Source organism: Cyprinodon variegatus, unplaced genomic scaffold (genome assembly GCF_000732505.1).
Source record: "Cyprinodon variegatus isolate N-32 unplaced genomic scaffold, C_variegatus-1.0 Scaffold75, whole genome shotgun sequence".
Taxonomy (NCBI): Eukaryota; Metazoa; Chordata; class Actinopteri; order Cyprinodontiformes; family Cyprinodontidae; genus Cyprinodon; species Cyprinodon variegatus.
The window spans coordinates 198,008-223,260 of NW_015150528.1; the positions used below are offsets into that span (position 1 = coordinate 198,008).

Here is a 25,253-nt window from a genome sequence, read left to right on the forward strand (position 1 = left end):
TAGTGTACTTTTTTTTTGCTGCTGCTGTTTCAGAATATAATGACAGCCCGTTGGGTGGAGTGACTGCTAGCTCCACTATATTTAACATTTCTCTTCTAAAATTGCAATGGACCTTCATCTGATGTAATGGGAACTGTATTTTTTGGGTGTCAATAGATTTCTCTATGTTGAGCATCTGGGCAGAAAGAGAGAGAGATGCTTACAGTCGGTATAACGGCCTCATTGTGAAGCACTGCAGCGGGTGGATCTGTCTGACCGCCACTGGGCACACTCTGCAAAGCAGTTTTCATAATGGCCTCTGCCTGCAGGATTTAGACAGCAGCTTTAGGTTGCTGCATTGCAACCTTGCCCATCACTGCCTTTTTCTTTTTTTTTTTAGACTTTGTATGTTTTGGAGACAGAATGGATGTCTTGGGGTTCCTGCACACTTGCCAGTAGAAAATTGCCTTCTAAAATTGAAAATTGTCAAAAAGATGAATTCTTCTGAGTCTGGACTGAAAGACCTGATTTAGAGATTAAAAAAGCAACATCTATATTCTTAACACTAACAGCCTAATGGGAAAAAGGAAACATATTAGTAAATTAATCTTTTAGAACTACCAAAAAGGAGTACAAGACCCTAATTTAGAGGCTTTGGTCATTCTTATTTCTCCCCCCACAACACACACAAACAATTTTATAATCGAGCCTTGTCCACAAAATAGACCTCTGGTTTGAGTCATGAGAGTTTGAGCTCAGGCAAGATTCCAAAATATTAAAAAAAAAAAAGGAGGAAAGAAAGGGGAAAAGCAAAGTCAAACTCTGGAAGTATTAGTGATTATAGGTCATGGATGTCATCCTCAGCCACAACTGATTCCTCTCAAATATTACCTCCGATCCATAAAACATTGATGGTGCAATAATTGTCATTTTATAAATATGTATCTTTACCATGTGTGCATTTGGTCCAGTTTTTTTGTACCTCTGATGAGCATTCCTCTACGTCATTGAGACTCTTGGCGGAAAACGTAGAGAAGAAATCTCCCCACCCTATGTATAGCTGTGCCATAACAAAACATCTCTGCCACGTCAGACTCAGTAATGTTTAAACACCCATGCGTATTCAACCGTGGGCACGAGCTGAACATCTGTCCAGCTACCCAGCTGCTTACAACAAACAAGGCTTGCTGGCATGCATATTATTTTAGCCTCGTTCTTGGTCACTTATTGGGATTTTTATAAGCGACGGCCGCCCACACCCCCAATGTGCTTTCAATTTGAAGTGCAATTTGAGAATTTGTTCAAATTAGTCTGTCAGGGAGGGACTGTGGACTGTTTGCTTTATCGCACCCATGTAGGTCGGTTTGATACCACATGTGCTGGAAACGGAGCGGAGCAGCAAACCTCAGACAGCAAGAGCTTGGATCCTCTGACAAGGAGGGGGGTTGGAAAGGAGAAACCAGATGGGACTATTAGGGTGAAAACTGTGAATTGATCTGCTGTAATTCTAAATGATCATTAGAGCACACACTTAATGAAGGAATAGCTCCGTGAAATATTGTGGAAAACAACAGCAGGTTGCAAGCATGATGAATCAGTTAAATGGACAAACTGGAAAAGGATTTTTTTTTTGAGCATGGAAATGGTTTGAAAAGTCTCTGAATGAAAGCCAGTGGAGAGTACCAATAGTTCTGTTTCCCAGCTGTCGCCGTTGCTTGTGCGCCTGGATGGATTTACAGTGAGGGAGTCGAGACAGAGAGGTAGAAGGAGTGGGAGAGTGATAAGTCTGGGCTTCTTGCACTGCTGCTGCTGTTCACTTCGGAGTGGGGTGGAGGGGGGACATTCTCAAGCCCTCAATAGTTTATACAGACCATAAACATCTGGGCTCGCAGGCTGAGTAGGGAAAAAAGGAGGTCTAGAGAGTTTGCTCTCTCTTCCTCCAATGTCTCCCCTCACAACAATTTTATTGAGCTCCCCTTGCATTAGTTCTTTCATTGGCAGATTATCACTGTTGTGGAGGGGCTCTGCTGCCTGGCCATGAGCCCTTTACTGTTAGCTGTCTTCTGTCAGCCACCATAACAGAGCAGTCTGGCTGCTCACTTGCCTACTGGAATGCAGGAATTAATTGGCATTAGGACGGATGAATATGGAGAATATTCTGATAGGCTTAAAAAGAAGAGAGTGTAGTTTGAATGCTATTATAGAGCTAAGTATTAGAAGGAAAGTTGTATATGTGTAAAGTGTAGATTTGTCGTAAATCAGTGGTGCAAATAGGATGTTCGGAAGTGAGAATGTCGGTAGATATCCAAACTCTGCTAGTTTTGCAAATTAGCTTTCTTTGTTCTATTCTGTTCTCTTATAATTTCATAGACCACACAGAACAGAACCATTCAGAAAGAGATTAAATGATACACTAACACCCTCTCTTTACTTATAAGGTAATTTCAGAAGAGACTTTCTTACCCTTGATTACTCTTAGGGGTATCAGAGTAAAGGAGTTTACAAATCTTGGTCACAGTTTTCTTGAAAGATGGTTGATTTTATACTCATTGTACTATCATTCATTCAAATATTTAAGAATTCATTAAGAATGGTACACGCAATGGAATGAAAGGTGGAAATGTTTTATGGCCTTAAATGTTGTGGCAACTGAATTGTTTACTTGTTAGAGTAAAAATGAATTTCTATACATTTTTAAGCTATGATTCATGCTGATAAAGGTGAGAAGCAAAGCAGAGTTTAACAAACTTTTACCTACTATAAATGGCTTACAGTGGTATGCATGTGAGAGTGTTTTGGATTTATGCTGTAAACACTTTTTTGACTGCTCATCATACATGACAGTTACTTCCAAGAAAACCCAAAGTATTTGTCATCAAGCCTAATATGGTCAGAGGTGTAGTTATTTGCAACTGCTCAAAAGCAGTCTTGGCTGTTTTACAAGAATGTCATTTCTATGCCATGTACCAAAGCTTCAATTTTGTTAACGTCTCATGTCACTTCTAACTTTGTACGGGTTTTTTTGGTGTTTTTTTTTTTTAAGTGACAGCTCTGTTGTTTGACCACATATTAACAAATGGTTTAGAAGGAAGTGGTGTCTTATGATGGGAGACAGATATGCTGTGAATTAAAATTTTTCATTTATGCCAGGTCACGCTTAGTTTTTTCTTAGATAAAACCACTAGAAATGTATTGGAAGTCCTTTTTTGCATCATGGGAATATACATTACTATTATTTTCAGATTTGCTACAGTTATTCTATTTCTTTTGGTTTTCATTAGTTGACAAGCCAAGTTATTCAATCTGTCTTTAAAAAGATGCAACCACTATTATACCAAATAGAAAAGCACCAGCTGACTTTTTATTGCAGATATTTTCACATATATCATATATTTCAGGACCTTTTTTGAAGGGAGATGGCTTTTTTAATGTCTGTGGTTAGCACTTTCTTGGATAAAATGTCCTCATCAGTTGGTACGACTTAAAGATTACTTTTAATTGTTAGCATTGGGGTTTAGCAACGATAATTTATAGACCAGGACTTAAAATAAATGTTAATTTTAAATAAATCTAAAAAAAAAGAGATTTGTCTAACTTTTTTTTGTGTTTCTTTATATGCCATCAAGATGTTGGGCCTTTTTTTTCTATAGTGCACTCTGCTTCCAAATATTTATCACTTATTCAGTAGAAGATTCATATGCTTCAAAAATGTTTACTTCAACTTAAGCCCATCAAACTTAGGCCCAAACTTTTAATTCTTTTGGATTCAACTTATAAATAAGTAGTAATTCAAAAATGTTTAGTACCAATTGGTATACCTGTACCATAGCTTGAGAGTAATGGGTGTAGAGATTCAAACACTTTTTTATTTGGCTTTTTAACATGCTATTATTGTTTTACAAACTGGACTGAATAGTAAATTCAACTCTTTTACTGTTGTTTAGAGAGTAACAACAGAAATAATCTAAATTTTAGGATAAGTTGTAAAACCATCTGTTGTTAAAGTGGGCAGTCTGTAGGGAGCTGGTTTTGGATTTTATTTTAAACTGCAGGTTTTTCCAATACATTGTCAGCTTTATTGGAAAATTTGTACCTTAATATCTGATTTGAAACAGGAAAAAAATCAGTGAACAGTTATTGTCTACCTTGTAGTACACAATCCTCTAAGTGACTTTGTTTTGTATAAAAAATAAAATTAACAGCTTGTTCAACAGACAGAAATGTCAACTTCCTCCTTCCTAAAACAGCTTTAGTCATAAAAACAACATTACAATTTATGAATTTGATATTTTAGAAACTTTAGCAGTTGCTTATTTAGATTGGAAATAGAGGTATGAGGTGGTATACCACTAATAATGTTCCTGTCTGAGACACATACTGACAACAGAACAAATAAAGCATTTTTTAAATTAAAAAATAACATTTTATGAGAACTGAAGTTGGAAATGTTTCATTTTTTTTATCAGTGAAAGTTATTTCTATTAACATGTGATTGAAAAGACTTTTTCTGTTCTAATAACTTATTTCACAGCAGATTACCAATAGGTGGTGCCACCTTTCACAACGATTTATCAGTAATTATTCAGTGGCTTGTGTATTTAATGGCTTGTTTACCCAATGGAAAATGAAGAGCGTTTGGAAATAAGGTAAAATGAATAGCATTGAAAAATAATAATGGTTTTGAGATTGTAATTTTTAGTTGGTGAAAGTTTGATGTGCTTGATGCTCTCAGAGGAGAAGTTCCCCTACTGTACTAATCTGGATTCAGAAAAGATGGAGAAACCTACATGGTTGGTTAGAAAAATTGCTCACTACTTTTTTAAAAACCATACATTAGAATATTCTTGAATATTGCCGGAAATCTTTTTTAAACCTTCTGGAAAGACCATAACTTGAATAACGTGCATGAAAACACTAAGGCAATCTTAATAGGGTAATAGGGTAGGTAAAAAGACATTAGTGTAAAAAATATAACGATCTAGGTTTTGCCAAAGGCTTTTATTTAACTAGCAAAAGAGCATTAGTTTTTCAATGAATTGTACATATTTTAGTAATAGCCCTGTTTTTATATACTTCTTTCTTTAAGGCTGGTATAAATGGAGTTTTGTACTGTGGAGCTTAATGGATGGCTGGAGCCAATTTGCCTTGTATTACGTGGTAAGGGGTTCAAAACCGGGCAGTGTTCAGACTAAAGTTACAATGCAGCATTACAGATTAGGCATTGTGGATTTTCTTTTGGTAAGTTAGAAATAAGGCTGGAGAAAGATTATGTCTGTTTTAAGCGTCTCAAACTTTGGAGCATTGCTTTTGAGAGACCCATCAGTCAGAGGAAGGGGAGAAAAGAAAATTGTTTGTAGATGTTATGTAATCTAACAGACTCTGAACAGATGTTAGTCAAGACACAAAGGGAGAGTAAGGGTTTCAAAGGCTGGCCAGTCATCCCACTGTGCTGTCAGATTACCAGGACATGTTTGTTTTCTAAAAGAGGAAGAGGCCGTGCAAATAAATAGGCAGCACAGCCAACTTTTCTCCTCCACCAAACAGTCAGCTGTGGTCTCTCCCTCCTCTGTCTCGTTCACTCTCACTCTCAGCCATGCGGAGGTCCTGAATTTCTCTGTGGGATGGTTTGAGGTTTGCTCTGCAATGCTGCCTGTTTGCCTGTCTGGGTCAGCCCACATATGTGGCACACAGTAGGAAAAGGGTTAACGGTCCTTTCCATCTCCCTTCATTTCCCTTCCCTCCCCATTGGTTGTGTCTTTTCTCCTACATTTTTTACCCTCATTCTAAAGACACTGCTTTGGTGGCTCCTTAGCCTCTGTATGCTTATACTGAACGTGTGGAATTATTTTTGTATGGGGAGCTGCGTTTGATTGCTGTGGAGGGACCCTTTCCTACACAATAGCTCCCCTGTTCTAAGGCCCCCAGCTTTCTAAACTAGACCCAGACCCTTGGGGGTGCCGCGGAGTAGGTAGAACAGAGGGGTGGGGTATGTCGAGGTTAAAATGCATCTGTGGAGAACCCCAGTGTTTCACCTCTGCAGCCACCCCCTTAAAAAAACAGACCCCTAGCCCGCCACGACGGGCCCCTCCACCACCACCAGCAGCACACACTAGGTAAGGATCCTGCATCAGATCTCAAGCAAACATCTCAATGCGGCTGGGCTTTTATTTCCATTCGTACTTAAGGTTGTCTTTCATTTAGCTCCATTCAGAAAAGGTATCCTCCCAGTGCTCAGTCATCTTAGTGTTAAATCTTGGCTTGCAGTCTCTTTGCACTAACTGCTCTTGTGTTTTCTCTGTGGATTTTTTGGGTCTGTTTTTCCACTCGCTGATTTATGCCTCGGGGCGGCTAAAATTAAGAGAGCATTTTGGTGCCGCCCAGGGTGCCTGTGTAAGTGGAGGAATGTGGCACAGAGTTCTGCTCAATAAGGTGAAGTGAATAGGCAGCCATATGAGGACTCTCGCCTCCCAGGAGGAGCACTTGTACTGGAAAACACAGAGAGGCACTGAGGGGGTTTTCTTTACATTTTAAGCACCTCGCATGTGGGCTGTATTTGATTTACTCTGGGTTGGATGTACTTTTTTCAAACACTTTTATATTATTTTGAAATAAAAACCAATGCAACTCAAGAATTCAATGGCATTACATGAAATGGACATGAGTTTTCTGCTGCCACCTGCTGGCAGCTCAATGAAGATGTCTCAACTTTGTATGGACCAGTTGCTTTCCATTTGAAATTCATTGTTGAGGCAGAAACATTCAATGCAATGTTCACAAAGTGACTTTTTTTAAAAACACTATGAAAAATGTGTGTTTGTTTCTTGCTCTGTAATTTTAACACCCACACTTAGAATCACAGATGAATGAGTAGGATTTAATTTTGTTGTCTCGTTATTTTACAGGTAGCTCATCGTTATCCTACAATACACCATCTCACACTGACGCATCACCGCGTTTGGCTGCCAAAGAAGGTAAAGACGTTTTTCTATTTAAAAACAAAATCATGTTTTATTTGTTATCTGATTAAATATGATATATGGAAAACTACTCATCTGGTTAGAAAATGTTGTGATGAATCTTAAATGGGACTCTGGATCACAATTCCTGCCATTGTTATCGATGCATGTAACAACAAGAGGACACAAAGCAACGGCACACTTCGGAAAACAGCCCAATCACCACAAGCAAAGCATATGCAATGGCTGATTGCAAAGGACAATGCTCCAGGCAGGTGCGGCTTTTGTGTAGCTGAGGTGATATGAGCCAGCAGATTGTGCTATTCAAAACAGCTACCTGAATGCCGTGACAACAGAGTGGAGCTTAGAAATGGAATAGCTGAATAGAGCCATATTAACAAACTCGGCAAGAACAGAGCGCTGATTAGTTTTTTCCAAAGCACCAAACGTGCACAAACAGACTTCAAATACAGTGATTATTTAAAGGAGACTGATTACTGGAAGAGCAGACATGGTAGACAGGTGCTGAAGCAACATTGTGTGCTTATTGTACACAACAGGGGAGGCTGGATGGAAATGAGTGTATGTTGCATGATGGGCTTTAGCGACAAGAAGTTTTAAAATGCAACTTAAAGACTCAATTTGAAATAATTACATCGGAGATCCCATTTTTTTTTTCCCACATGAACTCTATGCTTCATTTGCAAGAATTGTGAAACCACGTGTGTGCAAGTTATGTATTTTTCATATATGAAAATATTAATAATGATAACAGAGGAACATGTTCCTATAGGATTTATTTTAACCATCTGATACAGATACACTATAGTGTTTCTTCAGGCATATGAGATCAAGCTGCACCTGAGGAACATTATCTGTCAGACATCTTTCACACCCAAAGTGCAGAGGTGGGGGGTAGTTGTGGGGATGGGGGGTGCTAGAGAAATCAGTGTGACTATTTCATCAGTAATATCTACCCACCAGCCTCTATGGGGACCAGCTGTTCTGCTGGAAGACTTTGCAGTGGAGAAAGTGCAAAACATATTTGTGTTAGATATGCATGTATTTGCTAAGTGTAAACTTATAGCTGTAAACAATTCATCCAGTTTGTCAAAAATTAATGTTAAGATAAAAAAAACAAAAAAAAACAATCTGAACAAACTGCTGTCCAGACATTGTCTCAAAAAACATCATCACACCGGTAGTTTTGTGTGATTTTTTATCACCAACGCTACACAAACTGCATACAGACAACATGGATCATATTAAGCCAATTCCTGTTTAAAGACAACTTAGTTCAGCAGTTTTGATTAACTGCAGCAGGATTTGGTTTAGTCTCATTTTATGGATGAGAGAATATTATATTAGAGGCAACTATGGCCAAAAGGAGACAGCTAATATTCAATTAAGAAAACAAATATGAACATTTGCTTAATGGAAGAATGACAAAGTATAAAAATTACAAATGTTATATTAGGCTGAAGTGCTATAAAATGCTTCTAACTTTTCAATGGCATGGATGCAAATTAGACTACTTTTGTTCTACAGAACAGTAACCAAGTTGGGAATTTAAATGCTTTTTTTCATACTAAAAATAAAGTTAGCAAAAAATTATATATATATTTTTGTTTTGTTTTGTTTATTCCAGTGTTACTGTTTTAAAAAGTCAGAGTCAAGAGTTCCAAGGACAGGGCTTTTCAGAATGACTGTCCTTTTCCTCTTGATGGCTTTTCCCCTGAAAAACATTACTTTGTGCTGACACAACTGGAATAGGCACTGGCTGCATATCTCTAAGAAAGAAAAAAAAACATCATTTACATCAGCTATAGAGTGTCACCACCAGAGACGAGAGAAATGACTGCAATAACACTGATAGCTTCGCCTACAGGATGAGGGGCCCTATCAAGGCAGTGGCAAAGGAAATACTAGCTCTGATAAGTGTTAAAGAATGCCCTATGCCTCTTTTTCTATCTAGCCCTGTGGTGAGAGTTACCCGGCTGTGGACTTGTTCTTACACAGCTTCAACCTAATAGACCAATGGACAGGCCAGATAAGATTCTGCTCTGTCACCCCCTGACCCTGGTCTTCCTGGTTCTCAGCACCAGGTATTTGGACTGGCAGGAACAGCGGGTCACTCCCTTCGAAAGCATTTCCCTTTCACAAGAGGTGATTGCTATAATGGGCTCCTGTAACACCAGCGTCTGCATTGACTGTAAGCAGAGACCCTGGCCTATATATTCCACCTTTTGGAATAAAAGTGACTCAATATCCTTGCTGCTATTTTAGTGTACTTATGGAACATTTATGTTACTGTGGTGCAAACAGTTTTAAAAAGCTAAAATAAAACAAAAGGACAAAATGTCAGGATTATAAGCTTACGTTTGGGACTTGACAATAAAAGGTGCCTTACTTGAGAACCCATTATCAACGTCTGTGCAGATGAGCGCTGCCAGATGTTCATGTTCATATTGCCTTGTGAGATCAGCCAAATACCATACAGGCTCTTTGAGGTAGAGTAAGCACAAGTATATGGCAGGAGACAACCCTTAATCTGCACCAGATTCTGCGGTGTAAAAGGCAATGTTATGAATAAAAGAGAGCATATAAAACACGGAATGCAGGAGCTATGAAAGGATCTGTGTGTCTGTGAATGTGTGCATTTAAGCTCTTGGTCTGCAATTTTATGGTGGACATACTGTATATATATATATATATATATATATATATATATATATATATATACATATATATATATATATATATATATATATATCACTTAAAGTTTAATACATCACAACAGTAAATCTCAGTGTATCATATCTGGGTTTTATGAAACAGACCAACACAAAGTTGTGCATGACTAGCATAAGAATTTAATAATTCATAGTTCTCCACAGCAATTCAGCCTCCTTTTCCTCAGATATTCCAAAACAATATCCAGTGCAAACTTTTGCATTCACCTATTGTGGAGACCAAGCGAGACAGGATAGATGAGTAAACTATCGGGCCAGCACTGATTAACCAGTCATCATCATAATCTTTATTTTAGCAACAGATTTTATAAAGTTTGGCAAATATCATACAAGATATATTGCCCCAAAAGAAGTAGGCACGATAATGTCATATAGCTCAACTGAGAAGCCTGACAATGAGGGCTAGGGATTAGCAGAGAAGCTACTTCAAGGTCCATGGAGGAGGTGCAGGGATCCGCTGCTTATGTAGCCTGACTAGCCAGACTAACTTATGGCCTATACGTACTGTAATGTTACAGTCGAGAAAAGAGCTGGTAGAGCCCGATCTTAAAGGTCGGGCCAAGGCAGGACTAACCGTCAGTGGAAAAGAGTTGGAACTACAGATGGCTTAAAAAATATCTCTTTTAAAGAAGAGCTGTTATAGTTGCCAGTAGTTGATGTTTTTAAGATCTATTCAGCTCAACTGGACATAATAAAAAGTTTCTTTAAAACATTGCTGTGTTGTGGCTGCAATCTTGACTGCTATGTTTACAGAAAAGTGTTGTTGCATTGTGGGTAATTTTAGCCATAATGAAAGTATAACACCCGGCCTCTCTTGCTCTGATTGGTCTGGTCTGTTTTAGTTTAAAGAGTCTGAGTCTTACCAGACTGACCTACAGACCAAGTAAGTTTGTCCGGCTGGCAAGGGTGCTGCTCAGGTGGGACGACCATCAGTCCTGCAGTTCACAAATCTAGCCTTCATAAAGGAGAGGGAAAAAAAGCAATAAATCATACATATTTTGGGTTTCTCTGAAGCTTTGTGCAGGGTTCTAAACACACAAGCGGAACACTGTCTTCCTAAGATGAGAAGTGGTCATGGAAGCATCATGCTGTGGACCTGCTTTCCTTTAACATAGACAGCAAAGTTGGTCAGAGCTGGAAACCTAAATCCAATTGAGCCTTTTTGGCAAGAACTCAAAGATATATATCCACAGACACTATCCCTCCACACTGACTAAGTTTGAACTTCTAAGCTTTATGAAGAAGAATGGGCAAAAGTTCTGGATTAGTTGGACTAAGAATAAAGAAAATGTTTTAGAACATCCATCATTTTGAAGTAATTCAATTACATGTAAAAAGTGGTCTTTGAACATTTGTACATTAGTAGGCTTGTATTTTTTTAGCACCTTCTGCCCATTTTGTGGTTAACTACTTTACTTTGTCATTATTCTCCTCCTTTTATGGCTCTGTCTCTTCACAGATGGTTTTTAAAGCACCTGTATTATGGGTATTAAAAAAGTTTAGCCTGTCTGGGTCCCTCTCTCTTTCTCTCTCTCTTGCTCTCTGGCCCAAACTCAATGTTAAAATTAGTCCATGGCCTGAGTCTATACTTCTGCTCTTTGTCTCTGCCTCAGTCTCTTGGCTTGGTTGTTCTATCTTCCTCTCAGTTTCTCAATCTGTTTTTATATTTCTTCTTTTCTCTGTGATTCTCTCTGTCATCCTCTCTATGGAGTGCTCAGGTCTTGTTTTGACTAACTGGTCCACCAGTTGAAGTCTCCCAGGAGCATGCACCACACCCCAGACCAGAGTGGAAACTGGCGCGAGTCTCAGTCAGAACGAGGTCTGGAAAAATGAAGGCAGAAGGAGGGGGATACGGGGTGGGGACGAGGGTGATCTCTGTACGCATTTTCTTGTTTGTGTTTGCACGGTTGCCCCCTCACACAATCACTGGGGCTTTGTATTTCATGCATCTGTGGCTCCTTCCTTCTCTTATGTAGTTTCACTTCCACTTCCCTAACTTTCACATGGTAAAGTGTGTGTGAAGTTACAGCCCTTAACGGTTCATAAACTTTAGTCGTTCAAAGAAATCAAGATTTTTGCAGTCATTTTTAAAGTGTTATCATGAGACACAAAAATAATTTCTAGTAGGTGTTAGGATCCTGAAAGCATGAAACAACCAGGCATCCCTCTACCCTTACTAGACAGTCCCTGCCTATGCTGCCGCTGTTTTCTTTTCGAATTCCAGAGTTACTTTTTGTCTGATTCAGTGGTTTTTTTTATTGCTTTCCCCTCTTTCATGCCTTTTTTCATGCCCTTTATTATCTGTCTGCAACTCACCGTTTGGGATTTCTTTACCTCTCCTCCTCCACCAACTCCTAAGCCCTCTCGGCAGCCGAGGTAGCCCCCTTTGGGAGATTTTCTTTTGCAGGGTGATGGGGATTGGTTGGCGGGGGTGAGGTGTGGTGGAGGGGGGGCTGGCAGTGAGTAAAGGGGAAAAAAGGGCCAGTAAAACAAAGAGAGGTTGTCTGCAGGAGAAGCAGGCAGGAAACACAAGTCTCCTAGGACTCTCCCCCAGTCGCTGGTCTTTGGCTATCCTGTCGGCCCACACCAGATTGAACCTGACAGCTCCTCTGAACCAAAGAAGCATTCTCACTATTTGTGCCTCCTCTACCATTTTTTGCATTTTGTTTATTTATCCGTTTGTCTTTTTTTTCCCATTGAAAGTTGATATCATTCCTTTAACTATGCTGTCACTTTTCTTAACCTTTTACTTTTTATTGTTCACTTAATTCCTCTAAAGAACCACAGATGCCATAAAACATCTCTATTGACAGCAGATATTGGAGGAATGGGCTAAAAGTTAAGAAGTGTAGAAACTGGTGATGAGACAGATAAGCCTCCAAGGATCAGGAAACTTTCCCATTGTGGGTATATGATGCTAATTAAGAATGGGATACTCTAACAACTACTAGTCCTTTGACATTTTCATATTCTATGGCGACACCGGGTCAGTTTGTCAATTTAGGTGTTTGCTCACGGAATGAGTCTTTAAAAAGTTACACTACAAGTTTATGTTGGTGAAGACTAGAGTGAAAATATCAATATTTAAATACTTGCAAATTTTCAAGCATCAGAAATATTACGATACCATTCTCCACATGAGGGCAGTATTGCATTGTGCAGGAAAACATCTACAACTTGATAGATGTATTGCTGTGGTGCTTTTTCAAACACACACTTTCTCACTTACAGTAAAGATATATTCAGATAAGTATTTAATGTCAACTAGGTTTCAATCAAATTGATGTGAATTAATTCCTCAATATTAAATGATATTTGAAGGGATAAATAGAAGAAAAAAAAACTGAGCATTCTCCAACCAATCAATAGTAAGTGACCTTCTGTATTGTATAAAGCCAAGTATTCAAGAGCTTAGTTTTGCAGATATATCGGTTTTAGTGAGATATAAATTTATCCCAACATCATTATAAGAAGCCAAAAATATCTTCAATACTTGTTCAGTTCAAAATAACTAAACTCTGCACCCACAAAGAAACAAAGGGCAAAAAGCACATAGACTGTCAGAAATATGGCAAATATGATCAACAAAGAGGTCTACATAGATTGTAAATGTGCTTCTGGATGACTGACTTTTTTCTTGGTTCAAACAGTTACTTCAAACAGTTTAAAAATATGCATGTTAGTTTAAGTAGCTGTTCTTTGCCGGCCTGTGATATATATTGATCCCTGATCTCTGCTGCGGATATTTTGGGGACGATTCTTGGAGCTGATATTGCTGTTTTTCCTTTATTTAAATCAAAAACATTATGAATTGATAAAAAATGTTATACAAGTCTCTGTTTAAACAGAAAAGAAACATTCGTTAATAAATCAAACAAAACATTAACAAGGGAGAGTAAATTAAGTGAACGGCAATGAATATCCTTCAAATGATCTCAAGGCAGGCCTGCAGAATGCAGCCATGAATCGGCCGAAATAAATTGTCTGATGCTGATACCTGATAAAAACTCTGATATCGACCAAAAATGTTGGCCGATGTGTGGGTCTGTCTCTACTGTAGAGATAGAAATCTGTCCCTACTGCAACCCTGCATGCAGGTGTAGACAATGGGTGGATCCTTGATGTAATGTATGTTTAATGAGTCTGAATCCCTGATGTAATCCATAAAACCTCCCTTCCATATCTACTGTTACCTTTCTGCTTTAAACTCCTGGTTCCCAACACCCTTCTGAAACTCAACTCAGATAAAACAGAAATTGCCATCCTCAAAAGCACTATCTCATATCAATTCCAGATAAATAATTGTGTTCTCTGCTTATTATGACCTTCCTGCCATAAATCGCTTCTGTCCCTCCCTCAGCCATCAAAACACCTCTGTCCTTTTGCATAGCCTAGTCACCTCCCATCTCGACAGCTCTCACTCTGTCCTCGATGGTCTCTGTCCCTCCATCAAAGGTACTTTTAAAGAAAATGTTTTATCTTTAAATCATTCAAGTTGAGCATGCTCTGTTTGCCAATACACTGGCATACCAGGGTTTTAAAATGTGGTTTCAAAAATGACATGATAACAATGACAAGTTTATGCTGATCATTCATTTCCTATTCCAACATTTAATTCATGCAGTGAAATTATAATTATTTTTGAAAAATTCTGTACTCTCTGTAGATAAATGAAATACTTTTTTGGCCTTCAGACATCTTGTTGTTCACAAAGCTATCAACTTTACAGGGGCTCCGTCTTTCTTCCCACTGAAGGACAAACTGCTTAACTACTAATAATAAAGATTTGCTGCCAGAGATTATACTGAAGATAACATGTTTGACAAAAGAGTAAATCAAATTAGACATTAATAAACATCATATTTTCCATGCATTCTGGTGGCTATTTGATCTGTTTAAGTCTGTAATAATACAAACAATCAAGGGCACCAGCCAGGTGCACTTTGACTGTGCCAGGGCATTTTAGACATTGCCACAGCTTCTGTTGCATGCACTTGTGTCAGAATGATAGATTTTTTGATGGAACCTGTCCAGCATCACACAGCACACAGACACAAAGCAGACAGGGCGTATCCATGCAGGTGAATTCACATTTCGACAAAGGCTTCATGGAAGCTGCTAATAGTGGGACTTTTTTGTCTGGCTATTGTTCTGTTAAAGTGTGTGTCTTTAGTGTGTCTGTTATTTGTTCATTTGCATCAGCAATTTGTGGCAAGTGTGTTGCAAGATGTGAACTTTCTCAAAGATTGTGCCATCTAAATGTTAACCACTAAAGCAAGCTTAAACCACACCAGCATGTCCAGATATCCTGTGGGGAATATCGTTAATCTTATTCTGATTGATTTATTAAGACGACTTGACACCTGTTAAGGCTGCATTCTTATGATCAGCTACGAGTGGACATTTTTTATTTAACCATGTGCACATTGAGGGGTTTTAGGACTGTGGTTTGACGAAATCTGAAGTATTGTAATAGTATTCTGCACCTTGGGCAACTAAAATACTTCCCTTTTGCATCCAGTTAATTAGTAATCTCCTTTTTTTTTAAACAACATATAATTTACTCATCTCTTTTTTTTCTTTTTAGATCTTTCATATGATGCTGTAAGGCGGACGGGGTGGTCTAACAACATGCACAGTGGCAAAGGTAAGATCACATACAGTAAAATGTCAAACAATTTAATTCAATTTATGTTTTTAGTATTTTTTTTATGAATATGTGCTTGAAACCTTCTGAGAAGGGATAATTTCTATAGTACATAGCAAAACTAAACTTTGTCAATGGATATACTACATCTCATAATAATGCTAGAATAGCTTAATACTGAGTTTAACCCAAAGGAAGTGTATTACTGACAGAAACAGTCTCAGATTGTAAAAAAAAAAAAAAAGACTCCTAACGGTTACAGAAGAAAGCAACTTTCCCATTTATCTTGAACATCTATTTAATTGCATTCAAGACATGTTGTCTTGTAATCCTTGACCACCTTCTCTAAAATATTTTATGCCTCCTTCTCTATGTCATCATCATCATCCATTAATTGCATTCCTCCATGCAGGCTCCCCTGTAGTTCCTCAGAATGTGACCAAATCCACTGAGCAGCCCAGAGCTCAGCCAGGTAACTGCTTACTCTGCATCTTTTCTGCTTCTTGACTCAGAACTTCTTTGTTCAGAGTCTATATAATTATGAATAAATGTCTTTCCTAAAACTGTATAGAAGACTAGAAAGAAAAAGGTTGCTTTATCATAATACCACAAGTGAATAAACAGAACTATGCTAAAGGATTATCATGATTATCTTATTCATAATTATTGGTGAGGTTTCTCTTGATTTTCAGAGAGTTGGACATAAATAAATTAAACAAGTCAATTTTCAAAAAGGATATATTCACAAAAGAAAGTTGTTTTTCTAAAAAAAAAAAAAAATAGATATCAATAAATAAATATATATATATATATATATATATATATATATATAGACCCCTGAAGCACTTAATTTATCTGCTGAAGGAATATTCCAATATGGAAATTTTTAATTTCCAAAGAAGTTTCTAGTTTTTGTTGAAGGAAAACCTGAGAAGTATGACCTGTTCAAGTATGCCTTAAATTTAACAGGACTCCTCTGAGGTATTTTAAAAAGGAATGAACAACAACTCACACCCTTTTGTAAAGAAAACAGTGGAAAACAACCCTATGATACTGAGGAACATTAAACCTGCCAAAAGAAAAGAAGATTAGATGTAATGTCAAGTTATCTAAAAATAGAATGTATCATTATTTGTAGCTTTCATTCCTTTCTAAGGAATTTAATCATTTTATATTTATACAATAAGTGATTTGACATTATGTATAACTAACAAACTATTCATCTGCAGTAGAGTACCCGATAATGATACTGATACCGTCTTGAGTAGAATCCTTTATAAACAGTTGAATTGTGACATGGTATAAATTTGAGCTTTTAGCTTTTTTTTTCAAGATGAAATAATGATGTTGGACAATAAGAAGAAATCTGACTGCAGACTTAAACTTTTTATTTGTCCACAGATCCTTACCAGATCCTGGGCCCTACCAGTAGTCGTCTCGCCAACCCAGGTAAGATTATTGACATGTTCAAGACTTCTAAGCTGGACCAAACCTTAAGTTAGTCAGCATAACGTACAACATTATACTTGAACTTTGTCGAGACCTTAACTGTACCTAACCAAGATTTGTACCTCTATCCACCCTTAGGCTCAGGTCAAATCCAACTATGGCAGTTTCTTCTGGAGCTCTTGTCTGACAGTGCCAATGCAGGGTGCATCACTTGGGAAGGGACCAATGGAGAATTTAAGATGACAGATCCAGATGAGGTAGCGCGGCGATGGGGTGAGCGTAAGAGCAAGCCCAACATGAACTACGACAAGCTGAGCCGTGCGCTGCGCTACTACTATGACAAAAATATCATGACGAAAGTGCATGGCAAACGCTATGCCTACAAGTTCGACTTCCATGGCATTGCTCAGGCGCTGCAGCCACACCCCACCGAGTCATCCATGTATAAATACCCGTCGGACCTAGCCTATGTGCCTTCCTACCATGCCCACCAGCAAAAGGTCAACTTTGTATCCCCTCACCCTCCATCTATGCCAGTCACCTCCTCCAATTTCTTCGGACCCACTGCTCAGTATTGGAGTTCACCCACTGCAGGCATCTACCCTAACCCAAATGTTCCTCGCCACCCTAACACTCATGTGCCATCCCATCTCGGTAGTTACTATTAGGACAACCCACACTGATCAATGACCAACTTCTAAAACCTACCTTCTCCCCCCACCAAAGTTGCTGACCTGCACTCTTTGTAATGCCAAAGACTGAATCGATGGAAACAATCATCTTAAGAAATGCTGTTCCTCAATAAAGACTAGTTTATTGAAGGTTTTTTCATGTAAGAATCTATAAAAAAAAAACTGGATACCTTGGTCTATAATGGAATACTACTTATTATGACTGTTTGTCAGTTGTTGTTTTTTTTTTTTGTTTTTTTTATGCACATCTAAGTTTCTTGGACGTGTCTTTTCCACTCTCTCTGGATAACTTCACCTCTAAGCCAATAAGTGTCCCGAAGCCAAAGGAATGGTCTTGAACCTGAGTGTGTCAGCCTATTTTTCATGCTACCTTAGCCGACATGGGCCTATCACTTGGGTCTCAATCTTGTCCTTCTCAGTACAGTTTGTACACTTTGCTTAAAAAAATCAGCTTTTGCCGCTTATCTACTACCTTGTGGGGTTTTTCCACTGTTTTTCTTTCTGCCTTTCTGTTTATTTGCATGTTTTGGGGGTTTTGTGTGTCTGTGTGTGTGTGTGAAAGAGAGAGAGGGTTTGTGTACATATGTTTCTCCAATAGACAAGTAGGAGATCTTGCAAGAGGGACTTTTCTCAGCACTGAATGAAATTTGGCGACTGGAACATGCATTTCACCGTGCCGCCATGTAATTTATCCTCCAAAACTGGAAGGCTTGAGAGGAGTTAGATGCCGTAGAATGAAGCGCTGTATGTTTCTGCTGAACCTGGGTCAACTCAGTTGCTTAAAGAATGTTTTCCATGTATTTTGTGTGAAGCTGAGAGAGATAATGGGTAATGAGCACACCTTAAACATAGAGTTAAATCAATTGTGTTGTGGAAGATAAGTCAAGATTTATTAGGGGTGATTTGCAAATATAGTTCCTGCCCAGTTCAAATGTATATCTCTATTTTTGTTTTGTTTTGTTTTTTTCTTTATTTTTTGGAAGGCTACAGTACACACTAAGCTAAGTGTTTGCCTTGTTTCTTTCTCTCAGCCAGGCTATTTTGCTCGACCATATCAGTATTAATGTGAATGTCTTCTGGCTTGTGAATAACACTCAAAAGAAAAGGCCTTTGCCTTAATCAAAATATGTCAGATGTGTTTTTTTAAGAAACCTGATGATGCATGTCCACATATTGCCATGAAACATGATAGTAATTTTAGAGTATGTAGTTCTTTTTCGGGGCTGTGTTAGCCTTCATTTTAGGGGCTGTTGTTTTTCTGTCCAAATGGCATTAATTCTTCATCATGTTTTAAAAAGGTGCTGGAAAACATAGCAGTAAGTCCTTACAGAGGTAGGGTTAGGCTCCAACTGCTCATCCATATGATACCATCATTATCAACTACCATTGCACAACTAAATTTCCAAAGAAAAATAAATGTTTATGAAAAAAATCAACCATTTTTATTTAAAGTATTTTCTAACAATAGAATCTGCCAAGTTCTTTCTTGTATCTCTAGGCCAACCAGTATGGCACAGGTTGGTGCAGAGAAGCGATGAATCATATAATTCTCACTAACAGAAACTATGTTGGAGTGTTTTTTTCTTCCTTTTTTCTTCCAAGGATTGATCTTAGCTTGAGAGCTGCATGTTTGGTCATAAATGTCTCACTGATCTTTAAGCCTAGCAAAATGCAAACGAATCTCAAGTCAGAATTTCAAACATTGTCATGTAAAAGTGCGTCAAAATTACAACCATAATCATTTTTTCAACTGTCAATTTCAGAAATTATGAAAAAGTCACTGAAAATAGACACTTGAAAATCTTTTTTTTTTTTTTTTCCGAGAACAAAAACCAATGAAGTATGACGAGATGAAACAAAGAAATCCTCAGATTCGCAAACGCTGTGCGTTTGTCAGACCTATTTTTTAGTATTTTATAAACATCAGTCAACTAGGCATTAAAGCAACTTACTGTATAAATTATGCAGAGTTATTTTCATATATGACACAGTATAAAAAGCCAAGAGAGTTAATACGAGTTGACCTCGGTCAAAAATGCAAACTTTTTGAGTCCATTCCTGCTAGTAGTATATTGAGCATTTTAAGTATTTTTATATCTGTACATTTGGGCAATGCAGTTAAACATTTTTGTTGTTGTTTTCACACAGATGTTATTTTCTGAAATCCAGTTGTAACATCTTAAGTGCCTGTAAGTGTCAAAAAAATATATCTGTATATTATTTTTTGTATTCCTAAAACCACAAATGCCTGCTTAACTCATAATCTGATAGAGATTATTCCTGTACTCTGTATTCAGGCAATAATCTGATGAAGCAATTCCATTGCCTTTTTATACAAGAAATCCATGGCTAACTCTGTGTTTGTAAGATTTTCAGGTGTTTGATACTCATTCATACAGTATTAATATTTACATCCATCTTATTTGCAGATGTATAGCTTTAAGAGAACAAATTAAAAGGGAACATTTCAACTGTAGCATAAAGAAATTATGGTAATGTGCCCTCTACCTTCTTGTTTCATAAGCATTATAAGTGAAGAGGGATACGTGTTACTTCTTCATATATGCAATTTATTTTGGATGTTAAATCCATTATATGTATTGTGTGTATAACTTCACAATTAAGCAGTCTATTATTTTTTAATATTATTGTAATTCCTGCAATGTATGAAGTAAAACCTTTTGAAAAGGGCTTTTGTATAGGAAAATGTGACAAAATAAATGTTTTTACCTCTCCAGTACTCTTTCACTGTCTGGCTTTATCTCCAACACAGGGGAAATCGACCCATTTTCTGTACCCGTTTAATCCTGTTTAGATCAGAGGGGGACTGATGCCTATCTCTAGTGGCCAATGAGCAAGCCAGGGACACACCAGATAGATAAAACAAGTAGGGACACACTCAGACTCCTGTAAGAACAGAAAGAATATGCACAGTCTATGCATGAAGGCTCCACCAAAGGGTAGATCCTATAGAGCATTTCTGCAGCAGTTATTGCACTTGCCATAAAAATCTACACATTACAACATACAATTCCAACCTGGTGTTTTTGTCTATTGTCTGTAAAGCATAATACACTCATTTATGTTTTTGTCTGACATGAATGAACATGAAGTAATCTTTTTTCATTATTTATGGCTTTTTATATTCAGTACTTTGCTTTTAAACAATGAAGCCCAGATTACACCTTTGCAAAACTGTAATAAGATTATCTAAAAAGCTTTACTTAATGAGACACCTTAAACATATTGTTTAATTTTGTGATATCACAGCAAAGTAAGAAGAAATCCCCCAACGTACTCATGTATACTCCATCTTTGAGTATAATTATTAGTCTCCTGAAGGGGCATCTTTGTTGTATACAAAGGTTCCTTAGCAAGTATAAACACCAGCCATCAAAATGTTTGGGAAGAAATGAGGTGAGTCATTGGGGTGCAAGTCTTAAGTAAGTCTATGTGTCAATTCCAAGCTCTGTTATATCCCAAAACAGTTTATCTGGCCAAATCTACTATCAGACAGTCAATGCTACACTATACTGGTAGACATAGTAATTATATAATGTTAAACAATTATTATTCAATAATTATTATTGAATAATAAGAGTGTATTTGCACATCAACAGATCATACCCCAATTCCTCATACCTCAATGTGCATAAGACCACTTTTCTGTATATAAGACACCTTAAATCCCAATTCTTCAGTTTTTACCTGCTGAGCAAAGCCACATTATGAGGTATAACCTTCACTGCCTTTGGGTTAGAATATTCCCAGATTTTGTTTTTCTGACAGCACTTGTTGATTGTGTTTCTGCACTACTGCTGGCTTCTTTGGTTTGCAATGTAGGATGCAGAAAAAAGTCAACTAAACCACAGAGACAATTTAAGCTGTATGTTGAAGCGACATAGTAAATAGCCAGAGGGGCAAATAGGACAGTATAGCACGCACAGTTACATAATTTCACCGAGGGTGTGGTTCCATTGTAACAGAACAAACTGAAGAAATCAAGGATTTTTTTCGAGTTGAAGTAAAGTTTTTTTTTTTTTTATGCTGTGAAGTAAATGCTGGAGTCATCAAATTTGTTACTCAGGTTTGACTGAATTCCAATACACATCACTTAAACCTAATCTAAGATTCTGCCTGCAGCTGATAGGAGACAGCCATTGTCCACTGACAACTGACTTTTTTTTTTTTAACCAAGGCACATTGAAAGACATTTGGAGAAGAGGAAGTCTTCTCTCTTAAAGTAAAACAAAAAGTATGGTTACAGTTTGAAGTATTACAAAAAGACAAAAGCTATATTTTCTAGTTTAATATTTTGTTTTATCATGTAACCAATACTAAACTGTTGGCCAAAAGTACCATTATTAAATTTACTTAAAAACAAAAGCTAACTTACTCATTATGGTTATCATAACCCTAAAAGGTTAAGGTTTTGTAATATATTGTCAGACAGTTAGATGTTTTATTACTTATTTAGAGTATATCTTAACGTTGGATTTGAACTCTGCTTGCTGCAGGAAATCTTTAGAATACATTTTTGACAATGTTGTGCTACCATACATTTTCAGTCCGTATTACTGTAATGTATTTGCATCCCTGCAGCTTTACAATCAACCTCACTTTTCTTCAATGTTTATTAATTTGGTCTTTTTGTATTTTTAAGTTTAGGGGCTGTAGCTAAACTGTACAGCTTAGTGTCTGTGTTAGTGTAGTGTTTGTTTAAAATTAATTATGTTGTCAACTTCAGATGCCTGCCTTATTGTTTTAATACGTACTAAAGGCGGTCAAAGGTTTAATGGACCTGATAAAGTAGGAAATTACTCAATGACAGGTAAGTAACCCTTTCTTTGATGACAAATATTTATTGTTTTTTGTTTGTTTTTCTGTATTGAGTTTCAAATGTAACATGTGTGTTTATGTCTGAAGCTGGGATTAAAGTTTTTGTTTGTTGTTTGTTTGTTTGCCAAAATTAAAGGGAGTTCTGATGGGAAAAAAAGTAAGATTTCTTAAAACATTATTAAAATCATTTATGATAAAAACAGCTGCAGATAAAAGCTGGAGAATGTGTGGAATGGTTAGAGACCATTTTCTGGGGCTCCCCAAAGATAAAAAGATTCTGGAAGAATGTCAAGAAAAATGAAATATAAGAATTTAAGAATTGAAATACTTATGGACACCCTTATATTATTGTTGGATCTGTATTCAAGAGACTAACTGATGAATTAACAATATATTTTAGCTGTACCTCTATTGGTAGCGAGAAAAAGTACAGTATAACTCAAACTGACTGAAACCATGCTTATGAGCCATTGTGCAGTAAAATCTAAAACACCATCTTTCACCCCTTTTGTTATTGAAAGGGGAATAAAAAGGGAAAACTAATTTCACTCTATTGTAAGTCTCTTTAATGTACCGACGTAAAATGCATGTTGAACCCATTTTATGAGCGAATCCTCCACACGTTTTGTTTATCATATTGTAAATTACCTGTAATATATATTTTACCTTTGGCAATAAACTAAAAATAAAAAGAAAATAATATAATTAAGAAACAGGTTTTCTTATCAAATCTCCATACTTCATTATAGCCATTTGTCTGGCCTACATCAGAGTGGGGACACTTTGTTTTATATCTCTACACTACAGGACCAGCTTCTAAATACTGAAATGTCAATCATGACGCCATAGATTTAATGTACCATAAAGTGATTGCTGTGTATACACCCATCTAGAACCCTGATTTCCTTCTTTATGTTTTTATTTAAATGTCAATTTGCAACAACAAATCACTTCAACAGCCTGAGCCAATTTTTATTTTTTTTTTTTACAATATGGGATCTCCTGATCCAGCCTCAAGAATCTACAAAACATTTTTGTAAATGATGTTGATTCAGATAACTTTGTATTTGGTCTTGGGTTCAAAATAACATTGTATTGTTAGTGATTAACAATCTATAAGTTTTCTACACATTTGGAGAAAATTGTTTGCACCCCTTGTTTAATTAAAGAAAAAAACGATAAAACAGATTAAAAAAAACTTTCTATGAAAAGAACAAATGAGAGTCAAGCTTTGCTTTTGAACCACAATTCAATAGAATGATTTAAAAAAATTAACTTATGACATAGGTCTGGATAAAAGGGATGGTAGCCCGAGAGAAGATTAAAACAATGCGAACAAAGGTAGATGTTAAATCTCGGAATGTCCACTAATTAGCATCACAGGTGTCAACAATCATGTAATCAGTCAGTGGGCCTATATAGGGATACAGATAATCAGTAACTGCTTTTCAATAAAACATAAAATTCCACAATTTGTAATTATGAAAATATGCAGCTGAAGGTTCTCAGTCATCCAGGTTATAGTATTCCAAAAAAGAAAATTAAAAACAATCCACTGGACTTTATCTCCAAGTTTGAATACATTTTGCTTCCCATCCAGGAAGCTTTTTCAATTCAAAATGTCAGGAATAGCATAGAGTTCGACATTTTATACAGTAGTCCCTCAGGGCCTCTTTTTTTTTGAAAACATGCAAATTGGAACAGACAAAGGGGTCCATCCATTTGGAATGGGAGTCATTCTATATATAACAATATATGCCCGATTTCACATATTTTCTGGAGTTGTTCTGTCTGGTATCAGCCTATCTCAACCTTTTGCCTATCTCTGGTATCTGTGCTTGAGCAAAAACAACAATACTGGACATTTGAAATCTAATTAGGATACATAGGCAAACATTGATCCATTTTCTCCCACTTAGTCCTGGTCAGGATCAGGGTGGATCTCTGGCAGCCTATGGGAGAGAGGTTACACAACACCAAGTTAAACATAGGAAACAATATTTCACAAAATATTTTTAAATTCACCTTAACCCACAAAAAGTAACTATAAATGGTCCCCCACCAACATTTCCTTCAAGGTTTTTGATAAAACAGAGGAAGCATCCTTACAATGGTAGCAAATACCTGCATATTTTAACAAATACTACCACATTAGAGAGGTTTGGGTCATCTTCATTAACCCATGTCACATGTCAGCCCTTTTAGGTTACCCAGAAGGAGAGTGTCTCATGTCTGTCATGCAGAAATGTCTACAGTGTGTTAGCACTGAAAGGTAAATTTCCTTAAAGTCTTAGTTAGATTGCCCAAGATATTACTCATTTCAATGACATGCCATGTAACCTCAACTATTGTCCTCATAGAACTCAAACTATTATGTACTGTAAACTAGTCCACTGATACAACTGAGGACAAATATTTTTTGTTGTTTTTTTAATAAATAAAGACAGTAAGCATGATGGCCTGATGTAAGAATAAAAGTTAGCTTGTGAAGGTCCCTTTATTCTGCTGGAGACTTGGTGTTTGGTGCAGCCTTGTGGGCTTTGAGACAATGTTATGATTTCCATCTTCACCTATCCAGCAGCACTGCACTAAGTTGCTTAGCATATCATGTTTTGTCTATATTCATGAAAGGATTGGAAATAAATGACACACATGGCTCAAGCTGATCAAGGCTTTTTAACCTATTTACACTCCTGCCCAAGTCTTTTATGACCATACAGAACTTTTCTGCAACTATTTCAAATGTCTCAGATGTAGACGCGTTGTCTTTCTGCACTGACTGCACAGAGGGATAGTGCACCACCTTTTTTCTCTCTAGGTTACATATGAAAATGTTTATCTTGGCTTTAAATTAATTTAAAGCATGCATCATATAAACAACATGTTGATGTTTGCCTTGCAGCTCGCAGCTCAACTGATTTCGTTTCCCGGTATAATG

The 25,253-nt window shown here is 37.1% G+C and overlaps 1 protein-coding gene across 8 annotated transcripts in view; it reads left to right on the forward strand.

Annotated features, from left to right (window-relative positions):
• Window positions 1–20,208, forward strand: part of fli1 (Fli-1 proto-oncogene, ETS transcription factor) — a 39,610-nt gene extending 19,402 nt beyond the window's left edge. For all 8 annotated transcript variants that reach the window (XM_015372728.1, XM_015372727.1, XM_015372729.1 and 5 more), the window contains 5 exons: window positions 6,882–6,950; window positions 15,276–15,335; window positions 15,748–15,807; window positions 16,737–16,784; window positions 16,923–20,208. In XM_015372728.1, coding sequence (XP_015228214.1) covers window positions 6,882–6,950; window positions 15,276–15,335; window positions 15,748–15,807; window positions 16,737–16,784; window positions 16,923–17,452 — 767 coding nt within the window. In that variant the 3' untranslated portion in view covers window positions 17,453–20,208. The remainder of the gene's footprint in view (window positions 1–6,881; window positions 6,951–15,275; window positions 15,336–15,747; window positions 15,808–16,736; window positions 16,785–16,922) is intronic.
• Window positions 20,209–25,253: the final 5,045 nt, after the last annotated feature.